This window comes from Rutilus rutilus (genome assembly GCF_951802725.1).
Source record: "Rutilus rutilus genome assembly, chromosome: 2".
Lineage (NCBI taxonomy): Eukaryota > Metazoa > Chordata > Actinopteri > Cypriniformes > Leuciscidae > Rutilus > Rutilus rutilus.
In genome coordinates, this window is record NC_140210.1 from 38,349,981 (window position 1) to 38,368,234 (window position 18,254).

The following is an 18,254-nucleotide window of genomic DNA, read 5'->3' on the forward strand; positions in this document are numbered from 1 at the left end:
TAAATGATTACATAATTTTCATTTTTGGGTGAGCCTATTCCTTTAAGTAAAATATGTAATAGTGCCAAACCTTTCCATTTAACAGTCTATTGTAGGATTTTTATCTAAATTTAAGAAAACCAAAAGTTAAACAATTCAAGAAAAAACTTTAAAGTCCAACAAACATTGCAATTAGGAAATATGATTAAAATCTGAGGAAAATGAATCTTATCCAAGAGGATTTGAAACCCACATTATTGTATATTGTTAGTAGGCTACTAGTAGCCTATAACCTTCTCTTTTTTTTTTCTCTCCAAAAATAGATTTAGCTTCAAATTTAACCTTCAAGAATTGCACAGATATTTTTTTAACCAGCCACAGATCGTGTAAGAGCTGGTCTGTGACTCAGTCTCTGCTTCAGTAACACACTGCGCACACCCAGACTTTGGCTATGACGGTGTCGTTCAATAGTTCATGCAGGTATATGACGCGATACTAGTATAAAACGTCGTGATTCAAAATCATGAGTCATGCACTTATTCTAGTCAGTATATCTCTCCATAATACAGTCTGAACACATCCACATCCGGGTAACACGACGCCTCGCCTCAGTGCGGGAGGAAGGCTTTCAGCATCTGATCTGAGATCAGCTCGCACGTCACAGGCATAACCGCCACGGACGGCCACAGAACCGATCCCAGATCATTCTTCAACCACAGAAAGGCACCAGACAGGGAGTTTGTGTAACAAACCCATCATGTCTTCTGCAGATATACGCGTTTGAGTCAGTCAGTGTTTAATTCGCTCATACACACTTTCCTCTGACGTTTAGCCCAGCGCGCGCGCGCGCTCACACACAACACACAGTCTGCTGGCGTGATCAGGACGGCTGCTCGCGAACACACACAGAAACCACAGCAGCCGCAGAAGAAGAAACAATTACATCACAGCACTGTAAGTATGCAACATTTCACACATTACATGCGCGATATCGAAATAATAGCTAGATATTATATAACGTCGAACACCAACATAAGCTCACGGGCTACTGCTGTGTGCCTTTATTTTGGTGTCGCAAGAGAATAAGCTAAACGTACGCCCAATTTTCCGCATGTCGGGCTTGTTTTTGGTAACAGGGTTGACAAACTGAGAGTGTAGCCTATATGAGTGTTTGAGCTCGAGCGTCTGATCTGCTTCATTGTTACCGTTACAGTCTGTCGTTCTGTTCGATTGTAACGTTCTATTCGCGTGTTACATTGTAACGAGCAGCTCGCTCAGTGTCACGCTGTAATTCTGCTGCTGTTTGTGGTGAATTTAGTGAACAGGCCTGAAACAACAGATCACACCACTGCAAGGCCTTCTCACACACACACACACACACACACACACACACACACACACACACACAAGCAGATCATGCACTGGAGGGCCTGCTCACTCAGTTCAACATGCATTTCAGCACGATTCCACATAATACCAGTATCAAATCTGTCAGAATCCCTACAGTCCTAATAGAACTTCTGTCACACAAATCTGACGCCTGACGTTGAAATGGCATACATTTAGCCTTGTTGTTTTCATTGTTGGATCTGCAGTCCAATGATAATGTGTATTTTTAAAAGCATTTTATTTTGGAGAACTATTACAACAATGCCAAAAAGAATGACATAATTTATGGATAATATGTTGGTTAAAAGATATTCAACTCATTGTAAATTCATTTTATTATTTTATTATCATTATAATTTTAATGGCCAAAATGTTTAGCTGTGTCCCACATTTTTTGAACAACCTGATACTGATGGTTTTTTTTATTATTATTATTTCTTTTTAAATTTCTTTTATATTACTAAAATGTCACACCCAAGAGGTGACATCATTTGAATATTTTCTTCATCATATCGGGAAGTAATTTTTTTATCTTGACTTTAGTGTTAAAACTCAACCCTGTTACCAAATATTTTTCTGTAATTTATGGAAATATAAGTTAATCAGTAAGCACAATTTTCAGTTTTTGTGTCACAAACAAGCTAGCTGCTGCTGACTGACAGCTTATTTAGGCTGAATTTGTAACCCAAAGTGGCTATCCATTCTATCACACATTTATTATATATATTTTTTAGGAATTACGTTCTTGTTTTGTACCCAATTCCTTGGTAATCCAACTGGTTTCTCATCACCATCTATCTCTTATTTATCTAGGCTATGTCCAGTGCTTCAGACTAAATCCTTCCATTTCATATTTTATTTTCTAATATTGCAGCGCTAGGGTGTTGGAGGTGGTATTTACAGATAGTAAACAAAGGTGGCGCTTAATTTTATCTTTGCCGAGGACTATATAAAATTCCTAAAGCTGTCACACAGCAAACAGTTCACTCGCTGTTAAATAAATGTGGTCATGTGACATTCCTCAGCGATGGGGCTTTTGATGGTTAAGGTGGTACTGTGATAGTAAACACGGGCGAGGTGAGGGTGGTATGTGTTTCTGGAGATCGGTTATGACTTCATGACTGATGTGAGTCAGGTCTTGGTTTTATTGCTGTCAGCGTTTACATAGTGAATTATTAAGTTATTCCCACAGATTACAGAGTGGACAAAGACTAGTATGATCAGTATTCAAAAAACTTTTTGAATATTTTCTTTAAAGGATCCTCTACAGGAGGTACTATCAAACTATATATACTTCATGTAATCATTAATCTGTCATAAGGTCAGGTGGTAATATTGTAAGATGTATTGAATGAACGCAGCGGTAATATGAAGGGAATCTGTTCAAAGATCAGCTGCTGACAGGTGGAGGAACAGGAAATTTCTAACTCTTGGACTCTCTCTCTCTCGCTCTCTCTCCCCCACTCACTCACTCACTCACACACACACACACACACACACACACACACACACACACACACACACACACACACACACACACACACACACACACACACACACACACCTTAGGTTCTTAGATCACAGGATTACCAGTCACAAGTTTCACTTAGTTCTCTCGGAAAACAGTGAATATTCCCCTCATTATAATTGTGTGCTGAAAAGTTCCTCTCACATCACATTTGTGTCAACCCTGTCAAAATGGCTTTGTTTCTACTGTGAAGAGATTCACTGAATCAAATTAAGAATAATCATTTAGTTTAATTTAAAGTACATGTTAGTTCAAGGCTGAAACAATGAATGGAGTTTTTGTCTTTAATTTACATAATAATTAAAGCTACTTACAGACTGAAGTGGAGTTTCAGATCATACCTGTTCTTAATTATTAAAAATTTTGGTGAAATGTAAATGTTTTCAAATTGGTGTTAAGAACTTAAGAATCTTTTTTTTTATTGATTGAAATAAAGATTAAAAAAGAAAATGTAAATATTAGATGAAAAACTTGCGGCTTAAATGGAAAGATCTGTTTTGATATCTTACTGTAAAACCAAATAAATATAATGTTCAAAAAAAGTATTTAAAGAATGAAATAAACCATTTTTTATTTTATTTTTTACAAAAATTAAAATAACTAAATAGTATAAATATAAAAGATACTATTTACAATAATAATATATAAATAATACTAAAATAACACTGGTTTTAATGGAAGATTTGCACTACTAGGAACACACCTACTCATTCAAGTCATCAAAAGTTTAAAGTATAACAGCAATTATTTTTATTTTTAAAAGAAATTCATGAGGCGGCATTTTTTGTACTTGAGTAGTTTCAAGCATTCGCACAAACATTAGATCCCAAGATTTTGGAAGATCATGAGAAATATTTAAACGAGAAATTTTGCATTAATCAAAAGCAGCACACATACATACTGTACTTGACTGAGTGTATTCAGTCAAGTACAGTATGTATGTTTGCTGCTTTTGATTAATGCAAAATTTCCCCTTTAAATATTTCAGGCTATTATCTCCTTTAAAACTTTAGACTTGTCTTCTGTCTCAGTGTTTAGTTGTCAGGATTTAAGAGGGCCATCAAAGCCATTGACTCCTTTTATTTTGTCTATTCCAGCCGTTCTACAGCTAGAAGTCTACGGCCGCTACCATGCCACTATTTGGTAAATCTCACAAGAACCCCACAGAAATTGTGAAGACCCTGAAGGACAACCTCTCCATCCTGGTCAAACAGGACAAGAAGACAGAGAAGGTATGAGTTTGAAGTTGTCATGTTACAGCATTTGCTGGCAGTTTCTGGGTTTTTTTATTATCACCTGACTATAGGAAATATATCAGGTAACAGTGCAGACGTGGCAAAAAAGGAGCGCTGATCACTATTGGTAAGGAGCATCTTGCTTAGCTGTGGTGTCCGTCAGGAGTTATAAAGCACACGAGACGGGAGCAACAAACTTCATCCATCTTGTTTCTCCACACATTACGTCATTACACAACAACTCTTAAAAATAGTAGTCAACGATACAATGTTACTCATGAACACAAATCAATAGATCGCTGCAATATGGCATACTCTACTGGGACTGTACAGCGTCACTCCATCACTCTAATAAGCCTAATTTGATTTAAATGTGGTGTGTTTAGACTAAAAAGAATGTTCCAGTGCCTGTTTAAGATGGCACAAAAGCGACTGTAAGGTTTAAGAATTTGCCACTCTGTGTTTACCTTGGTCCACCGGTCAGAATTTTTTTCTCCCTTATTTTTCCACTCTCTTCCCAAGATTTTATTCCATTCCATTATCTACCCCAGTTGTTCCAGATCTCTCAAATGATTGCATAATGAACTTGACTATTGAGTGATGATGCTGAAGTTTTCCTAGGTCTCTTCAGCTTTAACCTCAGACACATGTTTTCTACCAGAATATCAGCGGTTATGTCCTCTAAATCAGGCTTCTTTCCACTGCCAATTTTTTTTTTTCCATTGTGTTTTTGCATTTTTCATTTGCTTTTTCAGAGAGACGGGCCTATCCTCAGGCAAATAAGAGTTTTAAATCGGTGCACTAGATCAGCAGTGGACATGAATAATCTGATCCTATCTTAGAATGTGGATATGCATTTTGATAACTAGATTACGTCACAGTTATGACTGTGTTTAGCCACGCTTTTGAATATTAGCATAAAGTCTCCTCAACTTTTTTTTATTATCTGCTGTTAAAGGGAAGTGTAACATGGAAATGTCTATGAATGGCCTTTGCCAGTTTTGTGAGCAATATGCACCAGACTAATGTGGACATGAAGTCTGAAACTGGGATTTGCACTTAGCTTTTTAAAGGCATTGCTTTTTTTTCTTCCAAAAGAGCTTTTCATTTGAATCGCAGTTGTTTTTTGAATTAGGCTAGTTCAGATAAATTAGCCAGCTCATCTCAATGTCAATAAGATGCCCAATTTACTCGTTCTGAACCCCATTTTCAGAGCGTCCATTAGAGGCCCAAATGAGCGAGAGGCTGGATTCCTTCCTGCAAGCTCTCATATTGGTGCTGAGAGTAGAAAGATGTCGCAGAGGTGGGAATGTCGCTCCACTGCCCGACCTCTTGCTCATTTTCACCTGCCTGCTAAGGCCCTTTTCAGCAGCCTCACGCTAAAGTCAAGCGTTTGAAGCGCTGGGAACCTGCTGATTGTTATTCCGAGGGCCTGGGGCTCTTCCAGCTGGAGGAAAATCCATATGCTTCACGATGCCTCCACACTGTCAAACTGAGCTGTTTCAGCAGCTGATAAATAGCTAATGATGGTCTTTGTAAAATGAGCTTGCATGTGAAATTACCCAGAATCCTTTTAGGTGTTCAGCGCAATATGTGGCATTGATACCATATGCTCTGCATACACATATTCAGGTTTGCCGTATTGAATTGGCAGCGTACTTTGCAGCGATACTCAAGTGATTTTTTTATATATTTTTTGGTGTTTGTCAGGCTTCAGAGGAGGTGTCGAAATGTCTGGTGGCGATGAAGGAGATCCTGTACGGCACGAACGATAAGGAGCCGCACACAGAGACGGTGGCCCAACTGGCCCAAGAGCTCTACAACAGCGGCCTGCTCATCTCACTGGTGGAAAACCTCCAGGTCATCGACTTTGAGGTGAGGATGCTTGAAGACAATAACCTACCTGCCTGCCCAGCATAGTGTCGGCCCAGATGTGGGCCTGATCTGGGCCGACAGTATGTTGCTGTCTGTCTGTCTGTCTGTCCATCCATCCATTTCGCTCCACTGTTGTTTGAACATGCATTTTTTGCTCTTTTCTTTTTATTCATGATTCTGATAATTGGTATAACGTGGGTGTCTGTGTGTGTGCGCAGGGTAAAAAGGACGTTTGCCAGATCTTCAACAACATCCTGCGCAGGCAGATCGGAACCCGCAGCCCAACGGTGGAATACTTCTGCTCTCATCAGGAAGTTCTTTTCATCTTACTCAAAGGGTGAGAAGTGATGGGTATTTTTGAAATGCAGCATGTGAGCATGTTACTTACATACTTCCTGCATGGAAAGGCTTCCAAATGTTGCAGTTTTCCTTCCATCAATATAAGAACAGCAAACATGCAATAGATCTAAAATCATCTAGCTCCATTCACCTGAACATGGCCCCTGTTGAGCATTAATTTGTGTGTGTGAACGTAACATTTCTACTGTGATGTCGTGGCAGGTATGAGACCCCTCAGGTGGCTTTGAATTGTGGGATTATGCTGCGCGAGTGCATCCGGCATGAACCTCTCGCCAAAATCGTCCTCCACTCTGAACACTTTAAAGATTTCTTCGGCTACGTGGAGATGTCCACATTTGACATCGCCTCTGATGCATTTGCCACCTTTAAGGTGAGCGCTATATTTTATTAAATATCACATTATTAATTTATACTAGAGCTGCATGATTCTGGATAAATTGAGGATCACGTTTTTTTGTTGTTTCAAACAGATTACGATTCTGAACAGACAACTAAACAAAATAACATGTAATTTACTTGAGGTTCTGACAAATTTTAATTGCCATTTAAAATGTTAAATGAATCTTAAATTATAAAAAAAAAAAAAGGTTTGGATGAATGATTCAATGACTCGCTCATAAATTCTTCACTTGTTTCAATAATAGATGTTTTTTGAACGAATCTCTACATGTTACATGAACGAATACATGTTTTAAGTCACTTGTCGCCACCTACTGGTGTAACTATGTAATCGATACAATCGTTATGTGAAGTTACTTGCAGGGTGATTTTATTCTATTTTGATCTCTTCCATAGACATGAGTCTTTATATCCGAACTATAAACTTTTATCCCAGTACTTCTGTGGTAATATGAATATTTGTTATAGAGAAATAACGAGACGGAGTGGTTGAAAATCGATTGAACTGAATCGAGATCGCGATCTTTTGACGATTAATCGTGCAGCTCTAATTGATACATAAATTATTTGATAATTGGGAAATTACACTAAATATATTGTTTTTTGGTTGTTGTTTTTTTACAGGACCTGCTCACAAGACACAAGGTTCTGGTGTCGGAATTTTTAGAACAGAACTATGATGCGGTAAGATATTTTTTTGGTTTGTTAATTTTTTCATAGAATTGTGAAAAGCTGAGTTTTTTTTAATGACTCTCTCTGATCTTCCAGGTTTTTGATAACTACGAGAAACTGCTTCACTCTGAGAACTACGTGACCAAGAGACAGTCGTTGAAGGTGTGTGTTCTGACATCTGATTTCTGTCGTCGGGAGCCTGTCCTGTCATTAACGTCATGTGTTTGTGTGACAGCTGCTGGGTGAACTGCTCCTCGACAGACACAATTTCACAGTCATGACACGGTACATCAGTAAACCAGAGAACCTGAAGCTCATGATGAATCTCTTGAGGGACAAGAGCCCCAACATTCAGTTTGAGGCTTTCCATGTCTTTAAGGTACAAAAACTTGAGACACTACTTGAATTTACCCCTTCTTTTCCTTGCATGCAAAATACAATGTCAGGATTGAGGCTGTCAAACTTAAAAGTGACAGAAAAGCACCATAAAAGTATCAAAAAGTAGTTAGTGACATTCATATGGACCCACTTTATATAAAGTAATAACATTTTTAGATTAATAATTTGATACAGTGAACATACATGTTTTTACTTTGTACTGAAAAACATACCAGCATGTAATTACTTTATCTATATCTCTATAATTACACACATCTTCCCTTCCCTTTTAACCCACCCTTAAACCTCACTAAACCTGTCCTAATCTTACCCGTATCACAAGTCAATAGCAGCACAAGTGTTTTGCAATACAACATTGTACTTACAATTCATTTAGATGGAAGTACATAGTAGTTTAAGACACCTAATAGAAAGTTGGACCCTTATATTCATCAAAAGGGGTTCATATGAAATATATATTACATATTATAGCTTTGTGTGAGGGACAGACTGAAATATAAGAAGAAAAGTAAACTTATTGTATGCTTCCTAGTTGTATATCATTGTAAGAATTTTATTTTATTTTTTTCAGGTGTTTGTGGCCAATCCAAATAAAACGCAGCCCATCGTAGACATTCTTTTGAAGAACCAAACGAAACTCATCGACTTCCTTAGCAACTTTCAGAAGGATCGCACGGACGACGAGCAGTTTAACGACGAAAAGACGTACCTCGTCAAACAAATACGAGACCTAAAGAAACCAGCCTCCTAAACTTTAGCTATTGCAGTATTAGAAAAAAAAGAAAAAAAACGACAAAAAACCCACAAAAAAAATATATTAACAATAATAATTCTATTTAAAATCTTGAAAAATGTGTCTCCTCTTAGTTCTGAGGCTTACAAAAGAAGGTTCCTGATCATTGATGTTCTCTGTTCCTATTTGCTTTTCTTTTTCCTCCTTTCTTTAATTTTATCGCAAACTCTCGTGCCATGATAGGACGTTTTAAAAGTAGGACGCAGCCAGTTTGAGTCACAGGACGAACACATCAAGACACACGTTGCGGATGAGGAAGTACAGGTAAACTTTAATTTTTTCCGTTTCTGGACACTCCACACTCTCCCTGGCATCAGCAGCGGCACAATCAGAAGAGATTGTGTTGTTTGGACGTTGCCGGAAAAGAGCTGAGATTCCCAAATGATCAGTTACGAGCTCTCCTCATATCTTGTAACTGCACTAATCTTCATTCTTGCATTCCTCCTTTCTGTCGTCTTTTCTCGGGCATTCGCTTTTATTTGATTAGCCCGTGCTTTGTTCAGAACACTACAAACCTGACCCATTTCCTCCCTGTTCTCTTTATTCTGTTTGTGTTTTATAAGAATTATCTAGAAGGATGAATTCATTTATCAGTATTTTAATTATTGTTCATCTGAGCTGAAACAGGAAGAGCGTGTGTGGGGTCTTCATGTACATTTTGAGTTGCTGCCAGGCCGTTTTTTTTCTGATCGGAAAGCATCGCTGGTTTTGTTTTCTATATTTTTATTTGATGTTTACCTAAAGCTGATTTTGCTCTGAAGGTGGTTGCCATTTTAGAAGAATCTTGGAAAAATCGACTTTGGCACTAAGTGTATATTCCAACTCGTAGATTTCATGTAGATCAGTGAGGTAAATCTATAGTGCTTCAGCATTACTATCGTATGCTCTATACTATAGTGTCCTTAGTGCTATTGAATTTGTTAACTTTAGTACATCATACTAAAGTACTTCTTATACTGTCGTGCAGCTGTAGTGTAATATTCATTTCTATACTATAGTATTCCTTTTACTGTAGTATGTATTTTGTGCTATAACCCATAATTCAGCTGTCTTTGATGATTTTGACAGAAGTAGATTGTTGCATAGCTGAAAAACAAGATGAAATGAGGACGCAAATGTACAAAACAGGTGCCTTTTGTTCTTAAGTTGTTAATTTACTTCTTTTTTTTCTTTTTTTTGAGAAGAAATTTTAGAAGGGGGAGCTTAATTTCTTTTTGTTTTTAATATGTTCTCATTGAGCATATTTAGCTTGATTAAGCAATGAACCTCTTTAACTCACTATATTTGAGTTATGCTGTTGAAGAAAATTGATTAAATTTCATTCTTTTTTTCTCTAAAGTTGATTGATTTCAGTATTTTTTTTTTTTTTTTACAGTCATCTTTAGTTTTATGTGATGAATAAAATATGTTCAGGTGGTTTGGACCATCAATCAAAGTCTGAAGCAAATTCATTTGGACTCTAGGCAACAAGTTTCAAATTTGAAATATCCATCTGAGCCAAATTTATTGAATATATTTATCAGAAATTACATTGACAGTTCAAAATTTGAATTATTTTTTCCTACTACACATACATTTGCAGTTTCCATCTGAATAGTACCATATCAATAAAGAACAACTGAAGCACTGGCAGTATCACTGACTCCTTTTTAAAAGAGCTCATAGGGTACTGTAGATAGTGTAAATCTGTACACTAGAAATTAAGAACAAATCTTGATTTTAATAAATACATTTTATGTATTTATTCAGTTATTCTTGTCCTTTCAATTGAACAAATTTAAAAACCACAGTGTTGTGTGCAATTTTAAAACCATGCAACCCAATTTCTAAAATGCATACAATTTTTCTTTAACGGGCTGTCCTATTAAACTAATAAAACTTGTTTGCATCATTCAGCAAGAGTATGGCAGGTTATAAATGTTCATTATCACAAGGAACTGAAAGAGTTTGTGATGTATTAATGACATTTTAAAGGACTGGTTCACTTGAAATGAAAATTCGGTAACCAAACAGTTGATGGACCCGACCCCATTGACTTCCATAGTATTTATTATTTCCTACTGAAAGTCATCAACAGTCTGGTTACCAACATTCTTCAATCAGCAGAAGAAAGAAATTCATACAGGTTTCATACTTGAGGTATTCATACTTCATACTTGAGGGTGAGTAAATGACCGAATTTTCATTTTTAAGTGAACTATTCCTTTAACATCATCTGTTGCTGCCATACAAACAAGAGAGCAGCTTTCCAAATGTTTTCTATGATCGCAGTCTCTTATTGCACTGAAAATGGGTTTCGTTGTCTCTTCGTTTCATGCAGCCATCTGCAAAAAAACAAACAACACATATTCAGGGTATATTCCATGTAATTATTATGCATGCAGCTTTTAAGAACTTAGAGAAACTACATTGAATATTATACAATATTTGAATATTAGGTACTTCAAAGTTCGTTTAATAAACTACCGTTAAGAAAAAAAAGGTGTTCAAAATGGTGAAAACGTGGTGACCAGTCACTGGGTCTAAAAAACACTTTTACTTAAACATTTTAGCCTAAATTGTTGATCTTGGTTAAAAAAGTACACAGGCGTGTGACAATTACCAACAATCCTGAACTGCATTTGGTACAGTAGCTGCCGTATCACCTTTTGCCTATCCATTTAGCGAGACAATTTGATAAGTGGGCATGAATTTAAAGATAGATTTTAGAATTGAGGGAACGTTTACACGACAATGATGTACTAAAAACGGAAAAGTTTTTCCTTCGTGTACAGAGGATAACGTTGTCAAAAAGATCCCCGTTCACATGGATCCTAATCGATGTATTCTGCTTCGAGGCCAATAGATGGCGATGTCACTTTAAGAAACACTGGCTGAAGCGCATGATGTCTCCTTTTTCACAAATTCACGTTTTTGCAGTTAACACAGAGGATAACGGTATCGTTTTCGAAAGTTTGTGTTTTCAGGCCACCAAAACGCAGTTGTCGTATAAATGAACGGCCAAAACGCATACGCTTTGCGTTTTTAGTTGAAAACGGTGTCGTGTAAATGGCCTAAAACACTTACTTGCTGTAGGCGGAGCAGCTTGTTCTGAAGTATGTCTTGCAGATTTCTGTTGCCACTGAAAAAATATAAAGTTAAAAAAAAGAGCCGATTTTTGAGTCTATATGAGTCAAGTATAATAGTTATTATTTATCCATAAAAATAAAAAAGGAGGAAATAGACCACACCACAATGCTATATTTATGTATATTCATTGATTCATCATCAGCACTTACAATGAACTTCTGGACGCCGTTGAGTTTGTCGAACCTGAGGTAGGAGATGTCGTGTTTGACTTTGTTGCTGTCCAGGTCTGTAGTGTAGATCTGCTTTATTCCAGCGCAGCCAATCAGAGGAACACACTCATCACACGGGCATTTGGTCACAAACATCATCGTGTTCTCCTCTTCTTTTATCTCTGCGCTCCTGCAGATTGGACGGGAAATAAAAGGGAAAGGTGGGAGGCTGATGAAATGAACGAGTTCGAACATTTGAATGGCTTGATATTCAGTGCGTTCAAAATAATAAAAGTGCATCTCAACAAAGTTGAAAAACAATTTAGGTGCGTTCAGATTTCTTCTGACAGCTTCTTCCCATGAGCCTCACCTGAATGTGAGCGCGTTCTGCTCCGCATGGAGGATGTATCGGTACTTCCTGTTCTGTCTCTCTTTCTGCTTGTGATCCATCTGAGGGTACTCTGCGTATTGTGAGCCCACTGGATAGGCGTTGTATCCGCAGCCCACTAGGTAAAGCCGACCCGTGCCATCACATTGTGACTGCAAGCGGAGAGGTGTTCTTTATTAAAATACATACAATCATAAAGTCAAGTTTTCATTGCGGTTTTTGGCTCACCTGTTTTCCCTCTGCCCAGATAACTGCACCAACTCCCACTTTAGGATCCTCTACACAAAAATAAATAAAGGTGAAACAGTTTAACCATGTCCTCGATTCAACTTTGCATCCTGACATCCTCCTCCAGGAAATGGCATCATTTCGGCAGGAAATCAACAGTATTACCCAGACAGCAACATAGTGTCGGCCCAGATCTGGTACGTGTGGATTACACGTGTACCAGATGTGGGCTGGATCTGGGCCGACACTATGTTGCTGTCTGGGTAGCATGTTAACATGTTTTAGTTGGTCTGTATCACTTTAAAACATTCCATTCTGTTTGATGAAGAACTTATTTTATCAACATTTCAAAATATGGTTAAAAATATGAATATTAGCTGTCACCCTCAATCCTTCACAGAGCAATGGCTAACTTCAGCACTTCATTTACAACTTGTTGGTAACTGTCTTGGCATTTTGTAAATTCCTCAATCATAATTAAGTTAAGACAAAGTCATCCTACAACTGGCTTAAAGTCAGCATGAAATGGAAATTCATGCTATGTATTTTTCTACTAATTCATCTTATCGATCTCATTGTGAATGATTCATCCATGCATGTTTAATTTTTGTATGTATATTTTTTTATATATTAACTGGATCTTCCAGTGAAACGACAGACTTCTCTGGTGACGTATGCCGGACTCCTAAACATTCAGATCTGCCTCCATCCATATTGCTCCAGAACACACACCAGCTTATTGGTGGAGAGGAGACAGAGTGATGAAGCCAATGCCAATATGGGGATGATTAGGAGGCCATGATGGACAGAGGCCAATGGGCAAATTTGGCCAGGATGCCGGGGTTACACCCCTACTCTTTTTCGTAGGACATCTTTGGATTTTTTTCTTTAGGTATTGGCAACAACTAGGAAAGGATGGTGATACTCATAATTTCAAGGTAATGTCATCTCTAAACTGGACTCATTTGGCGAGTCTGGCTAAAAGTATACTGTGTTAATAAAGGCAGTTTTAGGTTTAGTGTCGGGAAAAAAAAGAATAGAAGAATACATGAAGTGTGTAATAATGACGGCAATCTTATATTCTTATTGCTGACCCTGTTTTTGAAATGGAGTCGATTCTGGGAGGCGATCCGATTGACTCCTACGGAGGGAATCAAGAGTCAACTCAGAAAAATCCCTTAATAGATTCACGTTGGCACTTTTTTGCCATCACTTCTGGTCTTGATTTGTGTATTTTTGATAACAGCTGAACATTTTGATGTCAAATAGTCGAGCAAGTTAACGATAAGTAAATGTAATCAAACAGAGTTCACCTGTTCTACACGCCAATAATCGGGCTTGTATGACACAGTGCCGTATCACATCCTGAGGTAAAGCTGGAGAACCCGTCCCTAAAGGCTCGCTCATGAAGAAACCATATTCGTCGTGTAGAACGGGAACACTAGCGGCCACAGACGTGAGAATCCTAATGAGATTCCTCATATGCTGCCTTAAGTTGCTAAAATTTGGTTCCACACAAAAGTTCTCCAGTCCCATCTTGTTCAGCGCATACATATGCTCTTCTTCATCATTTATAAAGAACTTTTCCAAGAAATCATCCGAGTTGTTCCACCATTCCTTTCTAAAGACATCCGCAACATCCAGAGTCGGATTGTCCGCCGCAATCTTCCCGAGGAAGTCGCAGTTTTGGGAGGTTTGGTCCACGAACTGCAGCATGGTGCCGTCCAGAGGTTGCAGGAGCACACAGATGTGCGGCCTGCTGTTGGACTTCAGTCGCTCTGCAGCTGTGGCGTCCAGAACGGCTTCCTGGTGACCGGAGTCTGCAGGATCACGTCTACCCGACAGCAAGCCGATCTCAGCGTCACCGGGCCAGTAAGATATCCTGTTCACGCCAGCTGAACAAAGGACATGAAAGGCAAGACAGTGAGGGTTGAGATGGGCAATCAAATATAAAACTATGTAAAAGTTTGTAATAATTACGTTTTTCATGGTTTTGAAAGAAGTCTCTCATGCTCAGAAAGGCTGAATTTATTTGATGACAAATACAGTTAAAACAGTAATATTAGGAAATGTCATTACAATTTATAATAACAATGCTATATAATCATTTGGATACATTTTTAAAATGTAATTTATTCCTGTGCTATCAAAGCTGAATTCTCAGCATCATTACTCCAGTCTTCAGTGTCACATGATCCTTCAGAAATCATTCTAATATGATGATTTGATGCTCAAGAAAAATGTATTACTATTAATAACGTTGAAAATCGTTGTGCTGCTTAATATTTTTGTGGAAACCATGATGAGCTACTATTAAAAGTTAAATAATAATTAATAATTTTATTCAACAAGGATACATTAAATTGATTGAAGTGACCATAAAGACATTTATGTTACAGGAGATTAATATTTCAAATAAATGTTGTTCTTTTGAACCTTCTATTCATCAAAGAATATTGAAAACATTTATCACAGTTTCCACAAAAAAATATGAAGTAGCACAACTGCTTTCAAGATTGATAATAAGAAATGTTTACTGAGCATCATATCAGCATATTAGAATAATTTCTGAAGGATCATGTGACACTGAAGACTGGAGTAATGATGCTGAAAATTCAGCTTTGCATCACAGGAATAAATTACATTTAAAAATATAATCAAATAGAAAACAGTTATTTTAAATTGTAATAATATTTAACAATATTACAGCTTTTACTGTATTTTTGATCAAATAAATGCAGCCTATGTGAGCAAAAAACATTAAAAAATCTAAATGAATTGAAACTTTTGACCATCAATGTGTACATATATTAGAGTGAGAGTGCAGTTCTAATGTTACCATTGATGAGCATCTTGAGGCAGGTTGAACAGGGTTTTCTGGAGAAGTAGAGATCACATCCCTTCAGTCGGGGTCCATGTTTGACCACAGCCACCTGTCCTGCATGCAACTGCACACTGGAGCAATGCAGACCCAGAACCCTGCGCTCATGGACCACCACAAGACCACTGTCTCCAGCCTGGACGCAAATACAGTACCGTCCTTTTTAATAAAAGAAACAAATAAATAAAGCAAGTAGCAGCTTGTAAGTGTTTTCCTCTCATATCCATACAGCTCATGAATCAGAGGATGAAGCAGCCTTTCGAATTTATGCTCACTATAAGTTCATTAGCATCTCCTTTAGAGCGCATGAGTCATTGTATGTACAGCAGGGACTCGGTCCTGTGGGAATCAGCTTTCCAATAATAATTCGTAGAGCTGTATAGAAATAAATACAAATACACTGGTGGATACCTGCAACACATTCTTTTTAATTCCTTCCTAAATGCATTTTAAATGGCTTTAAAAGTAAGCCCACTGTCTTTGAAACACACTGCATCACTTTAGAGGACATTAAAATATGCCTACAGGATCATTTTCTCGCTGACATGCTTGTTTCTTGGGGAAAAGTTCCATCCATAGACTCAACAATGTGAAGAGGTTGGCTTTGGACAGTCGAGGTTCCTGACCTGAAACAAAGAAAAGGAGTCATGTGACCAGACCAGTGACAAATCTAACAACATTTGCTTAACTACTAAAATAACTACTTCAGTGCTATGAGAGGGACGTGTAAATAGAGATAGATTGATAATCGGTTAGACAGTGTACATTTTAAACTTAAAGGGATACTCCACTTTTTTGGGAAATAGGCTCATTTTACAACTCCCCCAGAGTTAAACAGTTGAGTTTTACCGTTTTCGAATCCATTCAGCCGATCTCCGGGTCTGGGGGTCCCACTTTTAGCATAGCTTAGCATAGATCATTGAATCGGACAGGACCATTAGCATCTCTCTCAAAAAAAATGACCAAAGAGTTTCGATATTTTTCCTATTTAAAACTTGACTCTTCTGTAGTTACATCGTGTACTAAGACCGACGGAAAATGTAAAGTTGCGATTTTCTAGGCTGATATGGCTAGGAACTATACTCTCATTCCTGCGTAATAATCAAGAAACTTTGCTGCCGTACCATGGGTGAAGCAGGCGTAATGATATGACGCAGCACCTGATAATAGGTCTAATAGGTTAGACAAACTTAGTCCCGGTCACGTTGGAAGTTACCGAGTTGGGGACTATTTTCAGGCTGATCATATCATTACGCCTGCTGGACTCATGGTACGGCAGCAAAGTTTCTTGATTATTACGCAGGAATGAGAGTATAGTTCCTAGCCATATCAGCCTAGAAAATCGCAACTTTTTATTTTCCGTCGGTCTTAGTACACGATGTAACTACAGAAGAGTCAAGTTTTAAATAGGAAAAATATCGAAACTCTTTGGTCATTTTTTTGAGAGAGATGCTAATGGTCCTGTCCGATTCAATGAGCTATGCTAAGCTATGCTAAAAGTGGTACCGCCAGACCCGGAGATCGGCTGAATGGATTCGAAAACGGTAAAACTCAACTGTTTAACTCTGGGGGAGTTGTAAAATGAGCCTATTTCCAAAAAAAGTGGAGTATCCCTTTAACTAAAAATAAAAAATTTAATTACATTTGTGACCCTTTTGAAGGCAAAACAACTGCATGAGTAAACTGGCATAATATGAGATCAGACAATATTGTTTCATACAATCAATATTTATTATGTTTATGTTTGTATCAGATAACCAAAATGTGGAACCACTTGTATTATTTGCACTATTTGACACAATAAGCACAAAATCATTAGACGAGCAATAAAATCATATGTATTTTGAATATTTAATATTATTGTTTTTATCATCATTATTATTATTAGTAGTAGTAGTAGTAGTAATGCCATTATATTTATCCAAAACTGATTACGGTTTGGGTTCAGTGGAAAAGTATAGTCAAATGGATTATCATTTTGTCTCTAATAAGCAATATTTTTATTGTATGCTATATTATTATTATTATTATTAAAACATTCTCAATGCATATTTATTATTGATGTAGTCTGTTTTTGTGTGTGTGTGTGTGTGTGTGTGTGTGTGTGTGTGTGTGTGTGTGTGTGTGTGTGTGTGTGTGTGTGTGTGTGTGTGTGTGTGTGTGTGTGTGTGTGTGTGTGTGTGTGTGTGTGTGTGTGTGTGTGTGTGTCAAAAAGCGGAACACAAACACAATAATCTGCTTTGTAATAATCGAAAATTGTTAGTATAGAATCTGATTCAGAATTGGAATTAGACCAGCTGTTATCAGACTGCTCGTAAAATGAAGTTGCTGACATAGACATTAAACCAGGAAATATTAAATAGATAATAGCCTACCAGTCGCGGCAAGGACAAAATGTAAATGTCTCAATGGCAAAAATTAAAGAAAATAGCCTATTGAAAGAAGAAATGAAACAGCATTGGCAACACACTGCAATTTAAAGTTATATATATATTAACCGCATGGATCTGGTTAGCACAAGAAGACATTGACAGGTTAATCTAACCTTGTACTTTGGCATCCGTCTGTACTCCGGTCTCCCTCACATTTGGAATAGATCTGTTTCCCTCGCCATCCCGACAAGACCCCCGACTGTCCGATGCTGCCATTCAATCGCGATCAACATTGACCTGTCATTGACTAAACTGTCCCAAACAACAACAGCCCGTCCGCCTTCATCTATGGAATTCATGCTGTCATCTTCCTATTTGCTCTGACGTCACTAGTGGGCGGGGCAAACTCTTAAAGGCGACATATAGTTTCACGACCATTGACATTGATAGGAAGTTCTAACATCTTGCACGTCATTAC

At 37.6% G+C, this 18,254-nt stretch overlaps 2 protein-coding genes across 3 annotated transcripts; one reads left to right on the forward strand and one right to left on the reverse strand.

Moving 5' to 3' along the window:
- Positions 1-567: 567 nt before the first annotated feature.
- Positions 568-10,286, forward strand: cab39l (calcium binding protein 39-like). The gene is made up of 9 exons (XM_084403250.1): positions 568-933; positions 3,994-4,128; positions 5,842-6,006; positions 6,225-6,343; positions 6,568-6,736; positions 7,390-7,449; positions 7,534-7,599; positions 7,673-7,816; positions 8,408-10,286. The coding sequence occupies exons 2-9, from the start codon at positions 4,027-4,029 to the stop codon at positions 8,585-8,587; spliced, it is 1,005 nt and encodes a 334-aa protein (XP_084259376.1). The 5' UTR covers positions 568-933; positions 3,994-4,026; the 3' UTR covers positions 8,588-10,286.
- cdadc1 (cytidine and dCMP deaminase domain containing 1) lies at positions 10,101-18,167 on the reverse strand. 2 transcript variants are annotated; one of them, XM_084403249.1, is made up of 10 exons: positions 17,950-18,158; positions 17,780-17,836; positions 15,930-16,030; positions 15,363-15,540; positions 13,837-14,418; positions 12,524-12,573; positions 12,278-12,447; positions 11,908-12,097; positions 11,696-11,750; positions 10,101-10,953 (listed from the first exon to the last, which is right to left on the reverse strand). In XM_084403249.1, the coding sequence occupies exons 3-10, from the start codon at positions 15,975-15,977 to the stop codon at positions 10,889-10,891; spliced, it is 1,338 nt and encodes a 445-aa protein (XP_084259375.1). In that variant the 5' UTR covers positions 15,978-16,030; positions 17,780-17,836; positions 17,950-18,158; the 3' UTR covers positions 10,101-10,888. The 2 variants fall into 2 exon arrangements, with proteins under 2 accessions (XP_084259375.1, XP_084259374.1); XM_084403248.1 differs by lacking the exon at positions 17,780-17,836 and having other exon boundaries at positions 17,950-18,167.
- Between the last annotated feature and the right edge of the window lie 87 nt (positions 18,168-18,254).

Excerpts from the sequence above, each read along its gene's own strand:
- cab39l (XM_084403250.1), top strand. The coding sequence starts at position 4,027 with ATGCCACTATTTGGTAAATCTCACAAGAACCCCACAGAAATTGTGAAG. Across the intron at positions 7,450-7,533 it reads TAGAACAGAACTATGATGCG|GTTTTTGATAACTACGAGAA; the intron begins GTAAGATATTTT and ends CTGATCTTCCAG. Across the intron at positions 7,817-8,407 it reads AGGCTTTCCATGTCTTTAAG|GTGTTTGTGGCCAATCCAAA; the intron begins GTACAAAAACTT and ends TATTTTTTTCAG.
- cdadc1 (XM_084403248.1), bottom strand. The coding sequence starts at position 18,052 with ATGGCAGCATCGGACAGTCGGGGGTCTTGTCGGGATGGCGAGGGAAAC. Across the intron at positions 16,031-17,949 it reads GACGGATGCCAAAGTACAAG|GTCAGGAACCTCGACTGTCC; the intron begins GTTAGATTAACC and ends TCTTTGTTTCAG. Across the intron at positions 12,574-13,836 it reads ATTATTGGCGTGTAGAACAG|AGGATCCTAAAGTGGGAGTT; the intron begins GTGAACTCTGTT and ends ATTTTTGTGTAG.